Source organism: Lutra lutra, chromosome 8, assembly GCF_902655055.1.
Source record: "Lutra lutra chromosome 8, mLutLut1.2, whole genome shotgun sequence".
NCBI lineage: Eukaryota > Metazoa > Chordata > Mammalia > Carnivora > Mustelidae > Lutra > Lutra lutra.
The window spans coordinates 35,818,801-35,843,682 of NC_062285.1; the positions used below are offsets into that span (position 1 = coordinate 35,818,801).

Genomic DNA, 24,882 nt, shown 5'->3' on the forward strand with positions numbered 1-24,882 from the left:
CCGCATGCATTAACCCACATGTATATTCACACAGATGTTTGTAACTCCCACACACATACACGTGACCACACACACATACACACACACAGATCACCGCACAAGCACGTAAGTGCGCACACAGACACACACACACGTAAAGGCATACTCTCAGGCCTCCTTGCTGCCTCAGCTCGGCCAGACCCTGTCTTCCTTGCCTCTCTCTGGAGGCCTGAGCAACGTGAGGCGGGAGGAAGTGAAACCTGCCCTGACAGGAAGTGAAAACAGGATGGTGAGCTTTTCTGGTGCTTGTGACACAGCTGTAGGGGGACTCAGCAAACAGTCTGCAGTTTCTGGAGCTGCTCTGAGGTACCTGGGATCCCCTGGGGTGGGGGTCTAGCTCATGAGGTTACGGTAGGGAGTGGGGACGCTGGCACTTGGGCTCTGTTTCCCAGCTGGCTGCCTTCCCTGCCCCTACTGCAAGTGGGCCTGTGCCTTCCAGAGGGGAGGAATGGCATAGCCTGGCCTCACAACAGGCTTTTGAAATGGTTGTGGACCCCAGGATGCTGACTCGGAGTCATAGAGGCACATGGTCTATTTCTTTGTTTTTACCCTGGGGACAAACTATAGTGTCTTCGTGCACCCTCTTTTAAAGGTAAAAGACACTTTTCATGAGGAGAGAGATGAAGTAAGTTTAGTGACAAGTGTTCTAGAGATGACTTTTCCTGATGCTCAGTCAGCTTTGGCCAGGACTGGTGTTAGATAAGCTTTTGTCTGTCAGGCCAGGAAAAGTCCTGGAATGCTGGGCCACACAACTGCTTCTGGGGTCTGTGGAGAGGACAGAGTTGGAGGCTGTGGAACTTAGTGACCTCTGCTACGTGTCAGTAAGGAAAGAGGGACAAGGGGCTGGGGCTGTTGATTGGAGGACGCAGCATGGATGGATGGGACGGTGACATAAATGTCATTCTTCTCTTTTAGCTGTTGGCAAACACCGGTCTGAAGAGAGATTCGAAGACTTCATGAAGTTGCAGGGGTTCTTCTAAAGTCCAAATCTCTGATTAGGATGGTATAGTCCCTGCCATAGCTGTGGTACAAGAGTAAATAGTATCCTGTTCCTTCTGAAAATTCCCTCTTGGTGTCTGGTGTAGCTTAGAGTAAGTGAATAGCCCTGGAAAGAATCTGGGATATATTGTATTTCAATGATTAGCAAGCTTTTCACCTTCATCATATCCCTGCAGCTCTATTTACTTAATATCTTTCTATTTAAAAAAAAGATTTTATTTATTTATTTGAGAGAAGGAGTGAGCCAGAGAGAGAGAGAAAGAGAGCACAGCAGGGGGAGTAGGAGAGGGAGAAGCAGACTTGCTGCTGAGGAGGGTATATATATATATACACATATATGTATATATATATATACCTATATTATATATTTATATTTTATTAATTATTATAGATATTAATTAATATATTATTTATATATTATATTTTATATGTTAATTGTTTAAGTAATCTTTATACCCAACATGGGGCTTAAACTCACAACCCTGAGATCAAGAGTCGCACACTCCTCTGACTCATGCAGGCACTCCATAATTCTTTTTTTTTTTTAAGATTTTATTTATTTAGGGGTGCCTGGGTGGCTCAGTGGGTTAGGGCCTCTGCCTTTGGCTCAGCTCATGATCCCAGGGTCCTGGAATCTAGCCCCGAATTGGGCTCTCTGCTCAGCGGGGAGCCTGCTTCCTCCTCTCTCTTTGCCTGCCTCTCTGCCTATTTGTGATCTCTGTCTGTCAAATAAATAAATAAAATCTTTTCTTTTTTAAAGAAAAGCCTTTTTTAAAGGCAGGCAGAGGGGTGGAAGCATGCTCCCTGCTGAGCAGAGAGCCTGATGCTGCGGGGCACAGGACCCTGGGATCATGACCTAAGCTGAAGGCAGAGGCTTAACCCACTGAGCCACCCAGGTGGCCTGGCACCCCATAATTCTTAAATGTAATTCACATAAATGACCCAGGTGGAGTGCCTGGCATGTGGAGACCCAATACAAGCAAGTTTCTTTCCTTCTCCCCTTAAATCCTTGCTCACTGCCAACCTGGACTAGCTACTCTCTAGAAGCTTTTTAGCAGCTTTTAGTGCTACCGTTCTGAAATATCACGACGACCTATCTTGGTGTGGCTATGGAGCAATTGCTTCTGCTTTGCTAGGAGCTCAACAACAAACCAGGTCATTAAACCAGAGTTAGGTCTTCTGTTCTGGCCCAATTTCTTCTACTACTTATTTACTTTTTTCTCCTATTTCTTCTTTTTTCTTCTGATATGTCTGTTCTTTGGGGTTGGGTTTCCTGAGTGAAAATCACCTCATTTGTTTCTTTCTTATTTTGTCCTAATTTTAAAAAGATCGTCTTCAATTCCATCTTATAATATTGCTAGGAAATTTTTAAAATTTCAGCTTTTGTATTTTTAAAAATATTTATTCACTTATTTATTTGAGAGAGAGAGAGTAAGAAAACATGGGGGGAGGAGCAGAGGGAGAGAATCTTTTTTTTTTAATGATTTAAAAAATTTTTTTGTCAGAGAGACAGTACAACAGCACAAGCAGGGGACTAACAAGCAGAGAGAGAAGCAGGCTGCCCCTGAGTGAGGAGTCTGATATAGGGTTTGATTCCAGACCCTGGAATCATAACCTGAGCTGAAGGCAGACGCTCAAATGACTGAGCCACCCAGGTGTCCCAGGAGAGAGAATCTTAAGCAGATTCCTTACTGAGCATGGAGCCTGATGTAGGGTTCATTCTCACAACCCTGAGACCACCACTGAGCCGAAAACAAGAGTCAGACACTTAACCAACTGTGCCACCCAGGAGCCCCTCAGCCTTTGTATTTTTAATTTCTAAAAGCTCTTTCTCATTCTGTTTATTTTTTAATTTAATTTTTTTCTTCTTCTTTTTTTTTTTTTTTTTTAGAGAGGGAGAGCACAGACAGGGGGAGCAGCAGAGGGAGAGGGAGAAGCAGACTCCCTACTGAGCAGGGAACCAGACAGGGGGCTGGATCCCCGGATGCTGGGATCATGACCTGAGCTGAAGGCAGATTGCTCAACCAACTGAGCCACTCAGGTGCCCCTAATTTTTTTCAAATTTTTAAGTAATCTCTATGCCCACTGTGGGGCTTGAACTCACAACCCCGAGATCAAGAGTTACATGCCCTACGGACTGAGCCAGCCAGCCATTATATAAAAGAAATTACATTTTTTATAATTCCCAGTAGTTGTTTTATGGGCATAGTATCTTTTCATATCCTTCTTAGGCTATTAAGTATGGTTCTTTTGAATTTTTCTTTTATTTCCTGCATTGTCTCTGTTTCCCTTTTTTTTGTTTGTTTGTTTGTTTGTTTTTTGAAGTTCCTTTATGATGCTGGAGGCGTTCTTTGTATGCCTTGTGAGCTCTTGCTCTCTGATGATATTTAAAAGTGAAACACTAAAAATCTGATTGCAGTATACTCCTCTATGTGTGAACATGTCTCACTAACTGAAACGTTCCACTTTGTTCAAGGAGGGCTCATGGTGACTTACGATTTGGGAAACCCCTTCAGGTCTGTACCTGGAGGTCTTTTCTCTGTGGGCTTAGAGAAGTATGTTGCCTTCTGGTTACCTGAGAACAGAGTGGGAGAAGGAAAATCAGAGTTTGACACTTAAATCTGTCGATTTGCACTGATCTACTCCCTTTTTAGCCCTGTTGGGTTTCCATCTGAGCAATTTCCTCTTTCAGGCATCCCAATGTCCACGGGTGGCCCATTGGGGTGGCCAGCCCTGCTCTCCCTGCTTTTGGTGGTGGCGATACCTTTTTTCTGCTCAGCCATATCCATAGATGAAGCACGAACCCAGCTGTTGATGAGAGAGAAGATGCTGCAGCTGGGGGGGCAGCTGGTGCTGACCGAGCAGGAGGAGCTGGCCAATGAGAGGCTCATGGCTCTCAAAAAGGCTGAGGTGGTGCAGGCCATGAAGATCCAGAATTTCCTTCCCAGCATGCACTTCTTCCAGGCCAAGAATCTCATCGAGAAAAGTCAGGTGTTTAGTATCCTGAAGAAGATGCCAAAAGGTAAAGGTTTGGAGGGGATGGTTTGCACATGCTGGGCAGGGAGGGGGAACTAAACTTGGAGCTAGCATTGTTATTGGAGCTGTTGTTGTTGTAAATGGAACAGGGAGGAGCACATGGCCGGCTCAGCCCGTAGAGCATGGAACTCTTGATCTCAGGATTGTGAGTTCAAGACCCACACTGGGTGTGGAGCCTACTTTAAAAAATAATGATAAATAAGATTAAAAAAATAAATAAATGGAGCAGTGAGAACCCCACTCAGCTACTCTGCACCTTTGTTCTTCCTTGGCAAACATCGAAGGTGGCTGCTGGTTTACCAAAAGCCCAGCTTCAGAGGGGACTCTGCCTCAGAGAGACAGTGGGGAGTGGGAGCTGGGCTTTACTGTCTTTCCTGACAAAGCAGATGCCTCCACCCACAAGGCAGTGTCTGGGCCATAAGACCTACTGCTCCGTTCATGTCTTTTATCTGCCTCTTCCGCCCTTTCTCAAAGGCTAAGGTAACAAACAGGGTATGGTATGAACGAGCATCTTGGATAAATGCATTTCTAGTATGGTATGTCTAGAGCATATTTACATTAATTTTTTAAAGATTTTATTTAGTTGAGGGTGCCTGGCTGGCTTAGATGGTTAAGCTTCTGCCTTTGGCTCAGGTCATGATCCCGGGGTCCTAGGATCGAGTCCCACATTGGGCTCTCTGCTCAGTGGGGAGCCTGCTTCTCCCTCTGCCTCTCTGTCTCTGTCTCTCATGAATAAATAAATAGTCTTTATTAAAGAAAAAGATTTTATTTAGTTGAGAGAAAGAGAGTATGTGTGCAGGAGAGACAGTGTGTGCGTGAGAGAACACAAGCAGCAGAGAGGGAGAAGCAGGCTGCCCATCAAGCAGGGAATACGATGCGGAGTTGGATCACTTCACCTCTTTTGCTTCACCCCACCCTGCCCTTCTTCCCTTCCAGGGGCTGCCTTACATGTCCATGACTTCGGCATCCTGAGCATGAACTGGCTGGTGAAAAATGTCACCTATAGGCCCCACTGCCATTTCTGTATCACCCCGAAGGGGGCCCTTTCATTCAAATTTGCTTATCCAACACCCCCTACCCCTATGCCAGCAGAGTGTTCAGAGTGGGTTTTGCTGGAGAAGTATCGAAAGGAGATGCAGAACGTCACTGAGTTTGACAACGGGTGAGTGTGGTTCCAAAAGAATGTGTCACGGGGCCTTAAGATGTAGTGGGTGGTGTGTGGGTGTGTCTTCCTTGGAACAAACCATTTTGCAAATCGGGCCTTAAAAAAAAATCAGGAAGCTCTTAATTTTATAAGATACTTTGCTTCACAAAAGCATTCAAATAGCAAGTTCCTGGTTCATTTAAAAATCTCATTTGAGGGGCACGTGGGTGGCTCAGTTGGTTAAAGCCTCTGCCTTCCACTCAGGTCATGATCTCAGTGTCCTGGGATTGAGCCCCACATTGGGCTCTCTGCTCAGCGGAGAGCCTGCTTCCTCCTCACTCTTTGCCTGCCTCTCTACCTACTTGTGATCTCAGTCTGTCGAATAAATAAATAAAATCTTTAAAAAAAAATCTTATTTGACCTGTAAGAGGTATTAACAGTAACACTATTATTGCATCAGATAAATTTTGCCTAGAAGCTTAATACCAGAAGGATGAAAAACTCCCAGCTCCTGGAATAATGACAGTGCATTGGTGGGTGAAACAGCTTGAAAATGTTTTGTAGCAACTTCCCAACACACTTGTAAAGTGATATTATAAGTAATAGCTGTTTTCAGCATAGAATCATCTATGCTGTGCTTTTATGAGCTTACTTCCCTTTATGATTAAGAAATGTGAAGCTCAAGGTTAAGGCCACACAGTTTAGTACATGGCTACTCAGGGGCAAAGCCTGGGTTGTGTAGTCCCCATATTTACATCCTACCTCCTATATTAGCTTGCCAGGGCTGCCGTAACAGAATACTACAGACCAGGTGCCTTAAACAACAGAAATTTCTTTCCTTTTTCTTTTTGTAAAATATTTTATTTATTTATTTATTTTTAAAGATTTTATTTATTTATTTGACAGAGATCACAGTAGGCAGAGAGAGAGGAAGGGAAGCAGGCTCCCTGCTGAGCTGAGAGCCCCATGCGGGGCGATCCCAGGACCCTGGGCAGAGGCTTTAACCCACTGAGCCACCCAGGTGCCGCTATTTATTTATTTGACAGAGATCACAAGTAGGCAGAGAGGCAGATGGGGGCCGGGGGTGGGGGGTTGGGGCAGAAGCAGGCTACCTGCTGAGCAGAAAGCTCAATGTAGGGCTCGAATGCAGGACCCCGAGATCATGATCTGAGCTGAAGGCAGAGGCTTAACCCACTGAGCCACCCAGATGCCCCCCAAAATTTATTTTCTCACTGGTCTGGACACTAGACGTTCAAGATCGAGATCCTGGCAGGTTTGATCTCTCCTGAGGCCTCTGTCCTTGGCTTGCAGACAGCGTGTCCTCACAGGGCCTTTCCCCTGTGTGTGTGAGGCCTGTCACTGGTGTCCTTGATGCCAGTCCTAGTCTATGGGGGCCCTACCCTTATGACCTCATTTAACCTTCATTACCACTGAAAAGGCCCTATCTCCAAATATAGTTACATTGAGGGTTAGGATCTCAACATACGGATTTTAGGGTGTATAATTCCATGCATAACACCCTGTCCCCCAAAGAGAGGTTGGTCTAGGATGTAAGTACAGTGGGGTCAGACTGGCTAAGCATGCAGAAGGGAGCAGGAGAGCCTGGTTAGTGGGAACATCCCACCTGACCTGGGTCCTGAGGAGCACAAAGTGGGTCTCAGGGAGGGGCTCCATGAGAGAATCCAGGGTGCTTCCCGTGGCCTCTCATCACTGTTCACTATGATGCATCTGGCTTTGCTTCTGGTGGGAGAAGCAAGGTGGGCAAGAATCCTGCAGGTGCTTGAAGGTGATGGCTTGAAACACGCCTCCTCAATTTACCGGCTTTGTGTCTTGGACAGACTGCTAAGGAATTTCACACTGATGACCGAGAACCCAGAGGTGGATTATGCAAACCAAAATATCGTCTGGTCCAAGTTTCAAAGCATCTTCTTCACGATCTCTGGCCTTGTCCACTATGCACCAGTGTTCAGAGACTATATCTTCCAGGCTCTGGAGGAGTTCTACCAGGACAATGTGCTCTACCTGGAGCTCAGAGCCATGCTGCTCCCGGTGAGCCCAACTCTTTGCTCTGCTCTGGCTTGCCTATCAAAATTTAGCTTCCCAGAGTCGCTCAAGACTACATTCTTGGTCCTGGGACAGCTGATGGGTCTGGCAAATGGATCACCCTGGTAGCACTGGGGAGAACAGATCACAGTGAGAGGGTTGCCGGCTGAGAGAGATGGGGACAGAGACTGGGAGAGTAGGGAAACAGCAGGTATGAGATAACAAGGCTGGGGGAACAGGAGCAATGAGGAGGACTCTAGAGGTCTTCCTGACTGACCATGTGGGGGTGAGGCTACATAGCCACTTGCTGGTGTTGAACTTGAGTTGAGTTGACTGGTGGTGACATTGATGGAGATAGGGGAAGTAAGAGGACAAGTAGGATGGGGAGGGAGAATAGAAATTTTGGTTTTGAACCTGTAGAATTGGAGGGGTCTATGAGATAGCCCTGTGAAGATGTCTGGGAAATGGTGGAATATATGACTGTGGAGCCCAGAGGAGAGTTCTAGCCTGGAAACAGATGTTTGACATTTGTCTGCAGAAAGGTAATTCTTCAAACTGTCAGAGGGTGAGTTTCCCACAGGAGCTGTGAGTTGAAAAGAGGAGTGGGTCAAGAAAGGGGCCCAACAAACAAAAATAGGATGGAAAGTTCATGAAGTGGGCTGAGAAGGAGCCATTGTAGAAGGAGAGAACGAGGATGGTCTCCACGTTAGGGGACACATCATCGAGGAGAGCAGACCCAGGTGATCAGATTCTCCTGGACCATTCTTTTGGGATGTCTGTTGGACAGAACTTCCCTGAAGACTATTTGTAGGAGGGATTTGGGTATTGTGGGAGTGGGCAGGATTTCTGAATGTTCCATTTGGTGCGCTCACCAAGAGTTTGAGCTGGTTAAATATTTTAAGTGGCTTGGGGAATGTGACCTTTGTGTAGTGCTCTCCCCTATATCATATCCTAACTAGTCTGCTTATTCTTTGAAGTATTTGTTGAGCATACCAACACCTTGGTGACTAACCTTCAAGTTTGTGGAAAGATCCATAGGGTGGCATCATTTTGGCTTTGTTACCATATTCCATGGTCTTTATAGGCTCAGAAATGTTATTGTTTGTACACTCAGAAGTGACAGAGCTCCAGAGGACCAAAACACATTGACCAAATTCATAAGAGACAGAAGAATAAACAAGAAAGTCAGAGTGCTGGTTTTCAGAGAAAACTATCAATTAGATTAGACTCGCTTCTTCTTCTTCTTTTTTTTTAAGATTTTATTTGTTTGTCAGAGAGAGAGAGAAAGAGTGAGAGAGATCACAAGTAGGCCGAGAGGCAGGCAGGCGCAGAGGGCAGGTTCCCTGCCGAACAAGGAGCCCTATATGGGACTCGATCCCAGGATGCTGGGATTATGACCTGAGCCGAAAGCAGCCGCTTAACCAACTGAGCCACCCAGGCATCCCTAGACTTGCTTCTTGACCAGCAAGTTCTCTCTCCTAGAGGGCAATTCTTAGCCTTTCCTGAAGCCAAGGTATAGCCAGAAGGATGTTGGTGAGCCGAGTGGGGAGCCCTATTGTCCCTGGGCTCTGAGAATTCAAGGGAGTCCGTAATAGCGTACTTAATCTTTGGAAAATCTGATGAAAATTATCACCCTTTTGCCAGGAGCGGGGAGAAAGTGCTACAATAAGTTGACTTTATTTATATAGTGTTTCCACATGTATCTGTATGTATCTATAAAACATTTTAGGAAACAATGCAATGTACAGAGATTCTGGTATTTTTGCATTCTAAAAAATTTTTAATTCTTGTTGGGACTCCTAAATTGATTTTACTCCCCCAGTTTGATCTAAAGTGTTCAAGGATCCTCTAATGAAGTATATGCCTGTCCCAAGAACCAGTAATTCCAGTTTGTGGGTCCAGGCTCCCTTTCCCTTCATCAGTGACTAAAGTTCCTCAAGGCTCAACTCTCAGGATGGACCCACCCTTCCCCTTAGATATGTTAATACACTCCTTGAGTTTAGCTCAAGGCCAGCCTGTGAGGGCTGGGAAGAGTTGGCACTTAGCTAAGTGCCTATCGCCCTTGGGATCTGACTGCATGTTTGGTAGTGAAAGCTCTGAGGACAGTTTTTGGGAAGTGGGAGTGGGGCTGACCTTTGTCCCTCAGTAGAGCTTTCCCCAGTTTTGTGAGCCAAGTAGATAAGACCTGGAGACAAAGGATCCTTTTGCAGGAAGCCAGGGTCTATCCATCTATAAAGAGAAGAATTTCTAAAAGAGATGAGCTGGCATAGGGCCTGGACTGTGTGGAGTAGAAGAAATTGCACCTCCCAGAACAATTTATTGCTAGGTTTGGGCCTGGAAAATCCTTTTCTCTCCAAGCATCCGCTCCACCCCCATCTAAGCCGTCCTCTCCTTTGGGTTCCACTGAAACTGGTTCTTAAGTCCGCCAACCCCTCCTTCACCACCGCCCCGACCCGGGACTGTGGCAGCCCACATCTCCCTCTTTGTCTCCTGGAAATGTGGATTTCCGGCGCCCAGCATCTGTTGCCCCATTATTTATGTCGGACTGTGAGATATTTCAGACTGGCACCATATCTTAGGTTGCCGAGAGGCACCAGTAGTGATAATGATGCTTGCTGATGATGGTCCTCAAACTTGGCTGTTCAGATGAATCATCTGGAGGTGCTCTTTAAAATTCACCTTTGGGCCCCAGCCTGCCAGGATTCTAATTCCGTACTCTTGAGTAGGGCAGGGAAGCCGCAAAATTAACTAGCGCTTCCCCTCCTCCCGATGATTCTAATGCAGATGGTCTGACCCAGACCACACTTGGAGCAAAGGCCGTCTTCGCCTTGACCTTTACAAAGCACTTGAGCTGCATAGCGAGCTTGCGTTTTATGGACGTGGAAACTGAGGCTCGGGAAGGTCAGAGAGCTCGGCCAAGATCGTGTTGGTGGTAAGGAGTGACTGGACAGAGGCCAGGGCGCTGGACTTTGTGAGCATTGAGGGACCCATGCTCCAGCTCAAAAGGAGCTGCTGGAGAGGGCATGCGGCTTCCAGTCTCGCCCTTCCGCAGGGGATAGAGAGCCCCTGGGATTGGCTGAGCGGAGGCTTCACCCAGAGCGGTGCTGGCCCCTGCTGGGGGGACCACTTCCTGTTGCGCAATCCTGGAGGCTTTCTCGGTGTGGAGCTTGGGGGAGGTAGCCCTTCGATCCTGTCAGAGCCCTGGGCGCCTTTGGGGGCGGAGGGCAGAGGAGGGAGGGGGAAATTGGAGAGGCTTTGGGTCTTGGTCGCTTAGAGGGCTGTGACTTTCATCTTGAGCTCGGTGGGGAAGCATTTAGGGGAAGATGCTGAGAAACTGGAGGGAAGGCAATAGTTTCCTGTCTCATCCCTCCCCTTTTTCGGCTGGGCTGTTTTCTCCTGACTCCGCGGAGGAGTGGGCTCTGGGGGCATTTCACGTGGGGACCCTGGCTAGCTCCTAACCTCTCCTCCCTCTCTGCCCACCCCCCACCATCCTAGAAGGTGGAAGGCTGCTGGGATTTGGGATTCTGGAGAGGCTGAGGGGGATGGGATTTGACCATTTGTTCTGCTCTGACCCTGGAACAAAGGCCTCTTGCAATAGAGTCTCTGCCTTAATGCCCCCCATTAGCCAGAGTAGGGGGAGTCGTCAGCACATTAACAACTAAAAACCGTCTGCACGGGAATCCTTTTGCTGAGCCGCACAACCTCCCCCTTCTAGCTTGTGGGGCTAATTCAGGGCCTGGGATGATGTTGATGGACTATCCTGGCTGCTCAGCCTCCTATTGTGTTACTAATGCTTGATAACAAAGGCTACTTGCCTCTAGCAACAGTTGCTAGGCGGGTCTTATCTCCTGGGCTCCAGTCCCTTCCCCCACTGCCAGAATCGGAGGCCCAGACTGGGCCCCGGCCAGGCTTCAGAGTGGAGCTGGTGTGAGACCCCAGAGGATTATCAACAGGAGATTGCCCTGCTGGCACTTCCTGACAGGTCTTAGGAGAGAGATGCGTCAGTGGCCTAGAGAACCCACGATGGTCGTTCCCAGACGTTTTCTTGGATGCTGTCCCTTGTACAACCAACATTACTCAGGCGGGCTTTGCCTACCCACTTCCGTCCCCACTCCGGGGTTTTTCCTGGATTCTTAGCAGATCCTCCATTGAAAATTTCCACCTGGCTTGTTGCTGAAGTGACATTACTGGTGCGACTCTGAGAATACTGACAAGCGAGGTTGGGGGGACCACCTTCACTGCTCCCCTTAATGATAGCACTTACCCTACTATGCTGTAATCAAGCATTTTCCTCTCTGTCAAGTCCACGAACACTGTAGATCTTAACCCTAGTTGTACATTGTACATTAGAATCACCTGGGGAGGTTAAAATAAAAATAACCAGTTTCGACCTCAGAGATTCTGATTTAATTAATCCGGGGTGAAACCCAGGCATCTCCCTCCCCCAGGTTCTAATGTGTCCCAGAGCTGAGACACCGAGACCCCTACCTGCCATTGGAGTATAAAGGTAAAGACAGGGGCTGCTCTGGTGACCGGAGACACTGAGGGTCAGCAAGGTTCTGAAATTCGGCAGACTCCTCAGCCCTCACCCCCACTCTGGAGTGGGACTGAGTTTCTTGACCTTTCTCAGCCTCAAAATCCTCACCTGTAAAGCGAGTACTACCTGATAGTGTGGTTTTGAAGATTAAAGGAGATGATGACATAAGGCTGTTGGCATTACCTGGCACATAATAGAAGCTCAGTTAATGCAGGTGAAATGCATGGTGCTCTAGTTGTGTTGAGAGTTAGAAATTCTGAGTCCTGGCTTCTGGTCTGATACAAACTAATTGTGTGACCTTGAGTAAATGTCCAATCTCACATTTCCCTTCGGTTCCTTCCAGCTTCAAAAATTCTATAATTCCATGATATTACAGACAATAAAATTTTGTAATCTTATATTGGCTTGTATAAATAGCCAACTTTATAGTTTCACAATTAAATTATAATGAACATGGGGTGCCTGGGTGGCTCAGTTGGTTAAGCAACTAACTTCGGCCCAGGTCATGATCCCAGAGTTCTGGGATTGAGCCTCCTGTCGGGCTCCCTGCTTATTGGGAAGCCTGCTTCCCCTTCTCCCTCTGCCACTTCCCCTGCTTATGCTCTCCTGCTCTCTCTCTGTCAAATAAATACATAAAATCTTTAAAAAATGAACTATAATGAAAATGGAGATAATAATCTACATTGAATCCAGTGTTTTCAACTCAAGGGGGCTTATTACATGGATATAGCAGCTTTGTATCACATGGTCTTAGGTCAATGACTCACACCACCTACTTGTACTTACTAATTGTTAAATTCTTAGATATCAATTAATCTTCCTAGGATAACTGCAGAGTTTTGAGTTGTTTTTCTGTATCTGGTGATAATAAGATTGGTAATAGTAACAACATTATTATTAATAATTATCTTTTTTGAAAATGTTTTCATTTATCTTTTTTTTTTTTTTTAAAGATTTTATTTATTTATTTGACAGAGAGAGATCACAAGCAGGCAGAGAGGCAGGCAGAGAGAGAGGAGGAAGCAGGCTCCCTGCCAAGCAGAGAGCCCGATGCAGGGCTCGATCCCAGGACCCTGAGATCATGACCTGAGCCGAAGGCAGCGGCTTAACCCACTGAGCCACCCAGGCGCCCCTGTTTTCATTTATCTTTTGAAGTCATCTCTACACCCAGTGGGGGGCTCGAAGAGTCAGGTGCTCTTCCGGCTGAGCCAGCCAGACGCCCTCATAGTTATCGTTTCTGAGTGTTCTACAAATATTAACTCATTTGATTCTTGCAGCGACCCTGGGAGGTATGATTTACTGGGGCAAAACATACCTCCACTGGGAGCCCCAACCCAGAAGGCTGCCCAGAGCCCCCTAACCAGGTGAGAACTTTCCTTGAGTGCTTGGCTTCACAGCCGTGTTCTAACCATTCTAACGGGTAGTGGAGTGGCTGTGAGGCTGGGAGGAGTTGCAGGTCTCCCCATGAAAAGGGTCTCTTGCTCCATGAAATGGGGTTGCTCGTGAGCATTCAGATCTTGCCCTGGGTGCTTCTGTAAAGCCCACAGTTTCTCAGCCAGAGGCCCAGGAGCACAAGGCCCTGGGCAGCCCCAGTGGTGATTTACTGAGTGAGACACCAAGAGATGAGGGCTCGGCATCTGTAGCCCCAGTGGCCAGATTCCATCTTCAAGTCTCTCCATGCTATGGGAACTGGCAGTGGGATTGGAACCCTGCAAGCAGGAGGCCCAGATTCTCCAGCAGTAAGTGCTGGAATGACAGAATTGATGGCTTGAAACTGTGGCCATATGCAAACTCCCATCATGCCTCTGGTGTGTCATTTGCATATCTGTACCTACTTGTTTCATATGTCAAGGATCTTCTTTTAGGCAGAATTGTCCTTTGTTTTTTCTTTCTTTCTTTTTTTTTTTTTTAAAGGTTCTTTTGTTTCCCTTCTGTTCTGCGAGCACGAGCACGACTCTGCCAACTCTAGACTCTACTGGCCACCCCTCCAATCTCCAACTATTCATCCCTTCTCTAAAATGTGCTGCCTGGGGTTTAGTACTTTTGGAACTCCAAGCAGAGAGTGCTTTTCCTAAGTTAATGCTTATTTGTGGAGCTCCTGCTCTGGTGCTGTGGGAGGGGAGGTGGAAAGATCCAAAGGACTTGGACCTGGATCCTCCCTGTCAGCGGTTTAGAATCCCTTGGGTGGGTCTGGGCAGGTGACTCAGTAATGACACAGCAGTCAAGGCATGGGGAAGAATTCTGTTCTGCCCTTCTGCAAATCACCTGGAGAATGCCAAGACAACTTTGAGTATCAATTCTGGGTTTGTTTAATGCATTGTTCTCAAAATTTGACGCTCAAAAATTTTGGAGGATCCCAAAGAACTTTTGTTTAGGATTATATCTACTCTTTGCTGTATAATCCAGCCTGTGTTAAAAATTAAAACTGAGAAAATTTCAAAACACAAGACTGCACAAGCACATAACCCATTATTTGTCAGAGAAATATTGTCATGTATGATACAACTTCCAGAAAATTCTACACACTCATGAGAGAATGAGAATGAAAAAGACAAATAATATCTTGAAACTTCTATGAAAAGAGTTTTTGATTTTGCAGATTGCCTAGAAAAGTCTACGGGACCCACAGGGGTTCCCTTACTACACTTTGAGTACTGCTGGGGTACAGGATATAGGTTCTTTCAGCATCAAAGATGTGAAGATTCTAATAGAGCACCTGGAAGTCTGTTGAAGCTTTTTTCCCCTTTTTTTTTTTTAAGATATTATTTATTTGACAGAGAGAGAGATCACAAGTAGGCAGAGAAAGAGGGGAAAGCAGACTCCCTGCTGAGAAGAGAGCCCAATGTGGGGCTTGATCCTAGAACCCTGAGATCATGACCTGAGCCAAAGGCAGAGGCTTAACTCACTGAGCCATCCAGGTGCCCCATGTTGAAGCTTTGATCAGTGGCAGGAAGAGTTCTCTTTTTTTTCTTTTTTTTTCTTTTTTTTTAAGATTTTATTTATTTGTCAGAGAGAGAGGAGAGCGAGCGAGCACAGGCAGACAGAATGGCAGGCAGAGGCAGAGGGAGAAGCAGGCTCCCCACCAAACAAGGAGCCCGATGTGGGACTCGATCCCAGGACGCTGGGATCATGACCTGAGCCGAAGGCAGCTGCTTAACCAACTGAGCCACCCAGGCGTCCCAGGAAGAGTTCTCTTTTAAAAAATCCTTGGTAAGGGGTGCCTGGGTAACTTAGTCGTTAGGCCTTCCGCTCCGGTCATGGTCCCGGAGTCCTGGGATCTAGCCCTGCATTGGGCTCCCTGCTCAACTAGAAGCCTGCTTCTCTCTCTTCCACTCCCCCTGCTTGTGTTCCCTCTCTCGCTGTGTCTCTGTCAAATAAATTAATAAAATCTTTAAAAAATAATAATAAAAAACTTGAGGAGAGGATGAAAGTAACTTTCCTTTATCCTCCTAAAGTTCTGTTTTGGGGGCTTGCAAATTAAACTGACAAAAGCCACATTAACAGGAGAAAAGTCATACACATTGTATTTGATGTTAATGTTTAATTTTTGTGTGCATGGAGGTCTTGTAGAAAAAGGTGAGACCCAAAGAAGTGGGTAGAACAGGTGCTTATACGTGATTTTAACCAGTGGTGATAAATTGTGGAGAAATGATAATACAAAGGAAAAGGGGTTTGGGTTTCTGGGGCAGTAAATTGTGGTGAGGGAAATATATGGGGGACACTCATAGAAGATAAGGGTTATAATAGTAAGGTTTGCTTATGCAGACTCCTCTAGGTACTGACCTTCTGTCTCCAGTGATAAGCCTTGTTCTTCTGGTATGGGAGATAGAAGGGGGAGCACCTTCACCAATAGTTTATGTCCTGCCTGTAGGCAGATAGGAGGAGGGCAAAGAGCTCTGTGTTTGCTGCTTAATTGCTTTCCACTCAAAGTAATCCTTATGCAAAAGGAGCGCATTTTAGGGTGGCATACTCTGATCCCCTTGGTAAAAATATTAATAGTAGTAACAGGCTATACTAGATACTGAGTTAGCAGTTTCTAAGATTCTGTCCTCTGGAAAGTTCTGGCAGCTCTAACCTTCAGTAAGCCTGAGAATGTCCACTCCGAGGCCAAGCAGTCAGGGAAGGCCCACCTGCCAATACCAAGCCCAGCTGGCTGAGGCAGCCTTGCGGGGGATTGCGTGAGAGGCCAGGCTTCACTGGGGCAACAGCAGAGGAAACCAAAGAGCCAAGGCCAATGGGGCCAAGAGGAGGGAGAAGAAAGAGCTGCCCATCCACCCCACTTCCCCCAAGCCGGGCTGCAAAAACAGGACCCCCAGAGGTGAAAAAGAGCCAAGAGGCTACTCTGTGGGCCTGGGGAGAAGAGGGTGCTGGGGAGGCTGCCCTAGGACAGAAGGTAACACCTTGGGGTACAGGTAGGAGGGAAAAGGGAGGCCCTGTGGGCCGGTGAGAGTGAGCAAGTGACTGGCTGGGCAATGAGAAGAGCTTCCTGGACACGACTAGCTCCAGGATATCAGACCCCAGGGAGGAAAAAGGACTTCTCTCCTGCAGGCAGTGGGAGAGCTCATGACTTCCATTCTGTCTCTCTGCCCGTTAGCCTCTGCTCCCTGACCCTGCAGGTCTGGCTCCCTGTAGGGCCACTGCTTCGCACACAGGCCTAGCAATGCTTCAGTGCCATCTCCCCCAGAAAGCGTCTCTGACCCTACCCAGTTCAAAGGAAGCCCCTTTCCTTCTGAGGTCCTGTAAACCTCTATTTAGCACTTAATTCTTCCTGCTTTATATCATAAATGTGAACAGAGCCTGTCTCCACTAAATCGGGAACTCCTTAAGGGCAGGCATCTTGTCTTACTACCCCTCCAGGACCTAGCCTGGTTCCTTGCCCATGGCAGGTTTTTAACTGATGTTCATGGAAATGACTTCTGGATATTACTTCTTCCCATCTTCCCTCGCTCCACAATCTCTTGGGAAAAAACTCCCACATCCTGTCCTGACCCTGAACTGCCATTCTTTGCAGGGGTGAGCTGACCCAGTGGCAGGGGAGGGCAGAGGGAGCTGCAGGGGACATGTCCACGCCAATGCACTCTGGCCTCTCTCAGTGGGTTTCGTGTGGCCCAACCTCCAAAGAGGGGACTTCTTTCCACCCATTCCTTCCCCTTTGCCTTACCCATGGTCCATTGCTGGCTCTTCTCACACTGCCCCTAACCATGTCCACCTCAGGGGACATCCCACCTAGGGATGGGAAAGTGGGGAGATGAAGTGGGTCCTTTCCCCCGCTGACCTGTTATTCATTCATTACACACATGCCTACCGAGCACCAGGCACTGTTCAGGGTGCGAGGACCCAGCAATGAATGAGACAGGCAGACAGCCTACTTTGTGGTGTTCAAGAGCATTATCCCAGATAGGACTAGGACTTCTGAGAAATGTCAGAGGCTGGTGAAGGCACTAGGCAAGGAAATTGCAAAGTCCAACGTGGTTTTAGAGATTATTGGCAATGGGAATGAAGTTTCGCTCACCTCTGATGTCTGATCATGACCATGCTTCCTTCCTAGGTATATGAACTGAATGGGACCATCCATAACCAGGAGTGGTCAGTGAGGACTTACAGAGAAGTGGCTTATATGTTTGCGAAAAAGCATCCTGGATTTATTGGAATCAAACTCATTTATTCAGATCGCAGGTGAGAGAGGACATGGGTGAAGTGCGGGGTTTGGGAGAATGGGATGCAAACAGAGCCACTAGGAAGGGAGGGGAGGAGAGCGGAAAAAAGAGGGAGGCTGGCATCAGAGACCTACACCCTGTGCCAAAGAGCCATGGACTCAGTGGGTACATTCATGCATGGGTGCAAACCTCTACCTCTAAAGTCACTTCTAGTTCGAATCTTTGCCACTGAGCTTAAATGAAGAACTATGGCAATTTTCCATATTAATTCTAGGCCCCGTGTTGGCCTGGGATATGTTTTGGCCTATATGTTTAGATAACTGGCTCATTTCCTTGTTTCAGTTTGCCTCTGGGGTTCTGCTTAATGTTATCCATGGGGGATGGCTGTGTGCAAGGCCTTGACTGGTGACCCAGCCCTGAGGGACCGCTATCTCAGAGTCTGTGTGTAGACACCCCACAGGAGCATGTATGTGGGACCTGGTAGCATGAACAAGGACCCACTTTTCCCCCAAGCAAGCACAGAAAGCTTTAAAACTGAATTTTCCTATTGATTATACTGAAGGACAGCTCTTTCTTCCTGTCAGAGGGCCACCAGTCTAAGGCCTGTGACTGTGCACCGGGCTGGAGATGCAGGGTTCTCAAATGCAGATCACATGGAATCAGGACTTGGGGAGGGGCAGCTCCTCCATTTGCTCAGCCTACCCTAGAGGCTGGGCTCTGGGGGGCAGTCAGACTCCTCCCCACTCCATTCCCGCTGAATCCCCTTCCCTCTTTGTGAGAGCTGGGAGTGGGGGCATGCATGAGCGGGAGCTAGTCATCTGGGATGGAGCTGGCAGGCTGGAGCCCCACTGCTTCCCCTCAGAGGCAACCTGGGAGCCAATGGCAGGAGGGTGTGAGGGCTGGGCTGCAGCTGATCAATCCTCTGTGTTCCCTTAGAGCTCTGCAGGAGAGGGAGTGAGCAATGTGGGGAAGGGGGCAGGAGAAATTTAGGCCCACAGAAATTTTGTCACTGAGGGACAAGTGAGCCAGCTGCTATGCAGAGACCTTTGTCCTGTCACAGAGATGTACCAGACTTTTCCCTTCAGTGCTTCTGTTGTCTTGTTGTTTGCCTCATCCTTTTCCTGGACTGGAACAAAGAGGGTGCGGAGAGAAGACAGAAGTTCGGTCATAGGGTTTCTGGAGTGCCCAGGGCCTTGCTGAATTAACTGGGGGCAAAGGACCTATCGTTGCCAGGTCCTGCTGACCTGACAGGGACTTGGTTCATCTGTTGCATTTCCTAGGTGCCCAGTGGACAGAGAGCCAGCCTCTGTACTGCACCCACTTCCAGGAGCCATCCTCTCAGGGATGCAGGGCAAGTTTTGGACGAGGCCTCTTTGCTTCATCCGAATGTAGATAATGAAGCATATCCCATGGGTCTTCCCTTTCAGACACTGTGGGTCATCCTGGAGCCAGCCAGAGTCCTCGATAGGGTTGGGTTTGGGTGAAGAGGTACCTCTCTCAGAGGTAGCCCCTGGCAGGAGTCACGATGGCCTAGTCAGGAGAGGGTCACATGGGCAATGGGGAATGGTTGCTGAGTACCCTGACCTGGCCCAGGTCCAAGCACTGGCAGAGCCACTCTGGGGTACACAGCAGCACCAATGCCAAGTCATGCTGTTGCCCCTGCTTCTCTCTCTCTCTCACAGATTCAAAAATGTGTCCTTCATCATGAAATCCGTCCAAACGGCTATGATGCTTCGGGCCACGTTCCCCAGGATGGTGGCAGGCTTTGACCTGGTAACGGACTGCACGACGAAGCTGTCTGAGAGCAGGGCCCAGCAGGGAGCTCTTTCCGAAGGCCTTGTCAGCTCCCACGGAAGCCCTCTGTAGAGGCACAGGCCTGGCCAGAGTTTAGCACTGACCTTCTCTGGGGGCCTGTAGTCACAAGAGAAGGGGTAGCAGAAAGGGCCAGAAGGCTGAAAGGGGGAGTTGCAGAATAAGGAGAATTCAAGGAGGTTGGGCAGTAATGGTGGGCTTGCTCCCATTCCCCTGCCCTCCGCCCTCTTTCTAGCCCATGTTGCCCACCCACAGCTGGCTCTTAAAACCATAGCACATGGCGGAGGAGTGTAGGGGGAAGCCTGGAAGCAGAGATGGGGCTAGCCCTTGGCAAAACTGTCCTCTGCCCCTCCACCAAATAAAGCCATCGCCAGGTTCTGCCAACCAGGGCACACTTCCCAGACGACAACCCATTAAATCTTGTTAGGGAAGGTCAACTAGTTTGAACGAACTGGCTGAAAGGTGCTCCTGACTCCCTCTTACAGAATCTGTACATTTTACCTGAGTCTGTGCTTAAGGTCCTGTTTTCAGACCATCCAGAGCTCAGGGGTGGATTTCAAAGACTGATTTTGTTTGGACCCGGGATGCCCTCCTGGAATCCCTGGGGGTTGCTCAAAGGGTCTGGCCTCTCCTGAAAGGGGCAGAAGGCCCTCTCATCTCACTTCTTCCCTCTGCATGCAGCACGGACAAAGGAGGCTGGGAAAGAGCACCTCTAGTATAGACCTTCCAGAACAGTCCCTACAAGGGCTGAAATGGACAAGCCCTAGAGGGAAATTAGGGTTGGAAGGGGGCTAGGTAGTTGTTCAAAGGGATCTACTCGTAAGTTCCAACTCTATTGCAAGCCTGCACTCCATTCTACTACATTGATTATCCGTATTTGGTTTATTGTAAAAATGTGTCCTTGTCTGCTCTCCCCACCCCCAACAAATTAAAATCAGCATTCCGAAGGAGATATGCTTGTTATCCTAAGGCGCACTTCCTCTTGGCACATAGCTACAAAGCCCTGGGGGTATGTGTGGTTTAGTTTGAGAAGCATAATTTTGTTGTAGTGACAGCTGAGGCATGGACCAAGCAGATGGCTCCATGTCCCCTCCTCTCTGTCCTGCAGGTGGGGCGTGAGGACACTGGCCGTACCTTGTATGACTACAGGAAGGCTTTGATGATACCCACCTTGCAGGGCATTAAACTGCCTTACTTTTTCCATGCTGGAGAGACAGGTGAGCCATCTGAAGACAAGCAGAACAGAGGAGGTGATGGATAGGAGGGCTCCTCCTCATTCAAGAGAACTGATGGAATTCTGAGGCAGTATTGGTATTGTTGGTAGTCCTTTTGTGGCACTTGTCCATTTCATATGTGTTATTTCACTTAATCCTAATGGCAACCCCTGGAGAAGGAATAACAATGATAATAACAGTGTCTTTACATACATTCTTTCTTTTTTTATTTTTAAAGATTTATTTATCAATTTATTTATTTGACAGACAGAGATCACAAGCAGGCAGAGAGGCAGGCAGAGGGAGAAGGAGGGGAAGCAGGCTCTCTGCTGAGCAGAGCCCCGATGCGGGGCTTGATCCCAGGATCCTGGGATCATGACCTGAACCGAAGGCAGAGGCTTTAACCCACTGAGCCACCCAGGTGCCCCTATTTCTTTTTTCTTTTCTTAAAGATTTTATTTATTTATTTGACAGACCAAGATCACAAGTAGGCAGAGAGGCAGGCACAGAGAGAGGCAAAAGCAGGCTCCCCGCTGAGCAGAGAAGCCAACACGGGGCTCGATCCCAGGACCCCAGGATCATGACCTGAGCCGAAGGCAGAGGCTTTAACCACTGAGCCACTTAGACATCCCTTCTTTTCTTTCTTTCTTTCTTTTTTTTTTTTTAAAGATTTTATTTATCTATTTGACAGAGAGAGTATGCAAGTAGGGAGAGCAGCAGGCAGAGGGGCAGGGAGAAGCAGTTCCCCTGAAGAGCAGGAAGCCCAATGCGGGGCTTGATCCCAGGACCCTGAGATCATGAACTGAGCCAAAGGCAGATGCTTAACCTACTGAGCCACCTAGGTGCCCCACATGTATTATTTCTAATTTTCACCCTGGTCCTGCTGGGAAGGTGTTTTTAATCCCTATTTTTATTTTATTTAAAAGATTTTTTATTTGGGTTGGAGAGGCAAAGGGAGAGGGAGAGAGAATCTCAAGCAGACTCCCCGCTGAATGCAGAGCTGGGCAGCAGGCTCCATCTCAAGACCCTGGGATCATGACCCTGAGATCATGACCTGAGCTGAAATCAAGAGTAGGGTGCTTATCCAACTGAGCCACACAGGCACCCTTCCCATTTTATAGGTGAAAAGCCCAAGTCTCCAAACACGGAGTGGTTGGTCCAAAGGCAAGGAGCTGGTCATTAGTGGAGTTTAAATTTGAGCCCTTTCTGATGATCTCCATTTTATAATGAGCAAATTGTGCTTAAGAAATCAATGCACCTGTCCAAAGTCACACAGGAGTCTAGAACCAGGCCTGCACTAGCAGCTAGGAGGCTCTGTCCACACTTCTCAGTGCTGAACAGGAAACCCCACCCAGCTCAAGCCAGCCCACTGCTATTATTTCTGAAATGCCATTAGCCTAGCCACAGCTTTGTTCCCCAAAGCTCACTCTACAGGCTCATGGGTCATCTCTGAGACCTTCCCATTTTACAGTCCTTAAAATATATAAACCCTAAGCAAAGGGAATCCCAGATCATGGCTGCAATTTCAGGTCAAAATGAAGACGTCAGGAGGAAAGCTTGCTGCTATGTCTCACCTGGTGTCCCTGAGTACCTTAGGCACCTGTCATCCTTAGATGTGAAGAGCAGTGGGGGCTTGAATTTCACAACCAGGCTCAACTTTTCGTTTATCACACCACCTCTCAGAGGAAGGGTCCGTGTGCATTAATCTCTTTTTCCCTGACATTTCAAGTCATTTTGGATCCAATTTAGATCAGAGTTGTAGGAGATTTGTAGAATTGTTTGTGGGGGATGCGATAAGGGCTAGGGGTTATTAACCGTGAAGAGCTTGTGGTCTAGTTGGGAAAACCATACTTACCTGTGTGAAATAATTTCAACAGTATGAAACACTGTACCAGGATCTAACCACATTCTAAGATGCACGGCCCTAAGAGAGGATTTTGCCAGGAGAAATACAGGGTATTAATACCCAAGAGTCATGTTCTTATTTTTAAAAAGGAAGAGGGGTGCCTGTGTGGCTCAGTTGGTTAAACATCTGCCTTCAGCTCAGGTCATGATCCCAGAGTCCTGGGATTGAGCCCCATGTTGGGCTCCCCACTCAGCGGAGCTTGCTTCTCCCTCTCCCTCTGCCACTCCCCCTATTCATGTGTTCTCTTTTTCTCTCAAATAAATAAAATCTTTCAAAAAATTAAATAAAATAAAACGTAAGCAATCTGGGGTGCCTGGGTGGCTCAGTCAGTTAAGCACTTGCCTTTGGCTCAGGTCATGATCCTGGAGTCCCAGGATCGAGTTCTGCATCAGGCTCGCTGCTCAGTGGGCAGGGAGTCTGCTTCTCCCTTTCCCTCTTTTCTTCCCCTGGCTTATCCTCACTCTCTCACTCACTCTCTCTCAAATAAATAAATAAAATATTTATAAAAAAGGATTTATTGGGGTGCTTGGGTGTCTCAGTGGGTTAAAGCCTCTGCCTTTGGCTCAGGTTCATGATCCCAGGGTCCTGGGATTGAGCCCCGCAACAGCAGGGAGCCTGTTTCCTTCTCTCTCTACCTGCCTCTCTGCCTACTTGTGATCTCTGTCAAATAAATAAATAAAATCTTTAAAAAAAAAGATTTATCTTTTGGACAGAGAGAGAGATAAAGTGAGAGAGGGAACACAAGCAGGGGGAGCGGGAGAGGGAGAAGCAGGCTTCCCACCAAGCAAGGAGCCCGATGTGGGGCTCAATCCCAGGACCCTGGGATCATGACCCAAGCCAAAGGCAGCCACTCAACAGCTGAGCCACCCAGGCACCCCATCAAATAAATAAATAAATAAAATCTTAAATAAATAAATAGGAAGAGCTGTTTGAAAAGAATGTTCTAGATAGGAAACCAGTGAAAATCTTCCCGAAACACATACCCTAACTAGCAGGGGGAATTCTGGGGTTTTATTCCTAACAGAAAAGTAGAATTTTCGGGGCGCCTGGGTGGCTCAGTGGGTTAAAGCCCCTGCCTTCGGCTCGTGTCATGATCCCAGAGTCCCGGGATCGAGCCCCGAATCAGGCTCTCTGCTCGGCAGGGAGCCTGCTTCCCCCTCTCTCGCTGCCTCTCTGCCTACTTGTGATCTCTGTCTGTGAAATAAATAAGTAAAATCTTAAAAAATAATAATAAAAAAAGAAAAGTAGAATTTTCATATTTTACATGTAGATCAGTTAGAATGCTTTTGGCTGACAGGAATGGAATATGCACATTTAATAGATTTCGCAACAAGGTCATCTATTTTGGATCATCTGTTTTGGACCCCAAGATCATAATCTGAGCCAAAGGTAATCACTTAACCGACTGAGCCACCCAGGTGCCCTAAAGTCACCTATTATTTTACATAATAAGTGACCTCTGCTTTCCTCTTCAAATCCAGGGGTTCACTGTACTTGGTTGTCAGATATCAAGTTACATTTAGGTGTAACCAATTCAGTGAAGCAAGAGTCAAGATATTTGCTCCAGAGCATCTCTTTTATCAGGGAAGAAGAGCTCTCCACCAATTACCACCAATTACCTTCCAGGCCAGCATTAGGACTATCCTAGCTGCAAGGGAAGCCAGCAGAGTCAGGACCTGTAATTTTCACCCTCCAAAGAAAGCCCTGCGAGCAAGGAAGATACAGTGGGTCTGGCTGGTATATAGGCAGTACCTGCCATCACCTTGCTGGTCGTTGTGATCTTGTAGTCAATGTTGCAGTTCATATTGGTGAAGATACAAATTGAGTAAGTACATACAAGTAATATCGAGTGTTTGCAACACATTATTGTAAAGATAATAAACAAAGTTCCCAGGAAATCGCTCTGGAAACAAACAAATGGAAAGAAAGAAGATTGACTGTGGAGTCAGACAGACCAAGGTTCGAAACCCAGTTTTACTACTTAATTGAGTACGCTCCTTCAATTTATAAAGCCTGTTTAAGTTTCAACTTCCTCATCTGTTACATACATACATAAAATAAAGGCTTTTATTACCTTTCGTTAGCATCGTTACCAGGAAAATTGTGTGTGTGTGCGCGCGCGCTTGTGCACGCACGTGTGTGTGTTCTTTTTCTTGCTTGGGGATCGGAAGTGTTTATCTGAGTGTGGTCTGTGGGCCAGATCCATTTGACTGAAAACTATTCCTTTCCCCCAGACTGGCAGGGTACTTCCATAGATAGAAATCTTCTGGATGCTCTAATACTGAACTCTACCAGGATTGGCCATGGATTTGCTTTGACCAAACACCCAGCAGTCTGGGCTGACTCCTGGAAGAAGAACATCCCCATAGAAGTTTGTCCCATCTCCAACCAGGTATGCATGACCCATGAGACCAACCCTCCAATCTCAGCCTCTGTTCTGATTTCCCAAACTCTTTCCTGTATAATTTCTTGCTCCTCAGCTCACCTGTTTTCAG

General features: G+C 47.4%; 1 protein-coding gene across 4 annotated transcripts in view; it reads left to right on the plus strand.

Moving 5' to 3' along the window:
* Positions 1 to 270: 270 nt before the first annotated feature.
* Positions 271 to 24,882, plus strand: part of ADA2 (adenosine deaminase 2) — a 34,682-nt gene continuing 10,070 nt past the window's right edge. For 2 of the 4 annotated variants that reach the window (XM_047742525.1, XM_047742526.1), the window contains exons 1-9: positions 271 to 345; positions 955 to 1,130; positions 3,731 to 4,060; positions 5,011 to 5,236; positions 7,057 to 7,267; positions 17,347 to 17,474; positions 19,138 to 19,228; positions 20,376 to 20,484; positions 24,622 to 24,779. In XM_047742525.1, coding sequence (XP_047598481.1) covers positions 3,739 to 4,060; positions 5,011 to 5,236; positions 7,057 to 7,267; positions 17,347 to 17,474; positions 19,138 to 19,228; positions 20,376 to 20,484; positions 24,622 to 24,779 — 1,245 coding nt within the window. In that variant the 5' untranslated portion in view covers positions 271 to 345; positions 955 to 1,130; positions 3,731 to 3,738. Of the gene's footprint in view, positions 346 to 954; positions 1,131 to 3,204; positions 4,061 to 5,010; positions 5,237 to 7,056; positions 7,268 to 17,346; positions 17,475 to 19,137; positions 19,229 to 20,375; positions 20,485 to 24,621; positions 24,780 to 24,882 lie in introns of those variants that run through there. The other 2 variants (XM_047742524.1, XM_047742523.1) reach the window with 2 other exon arrangements.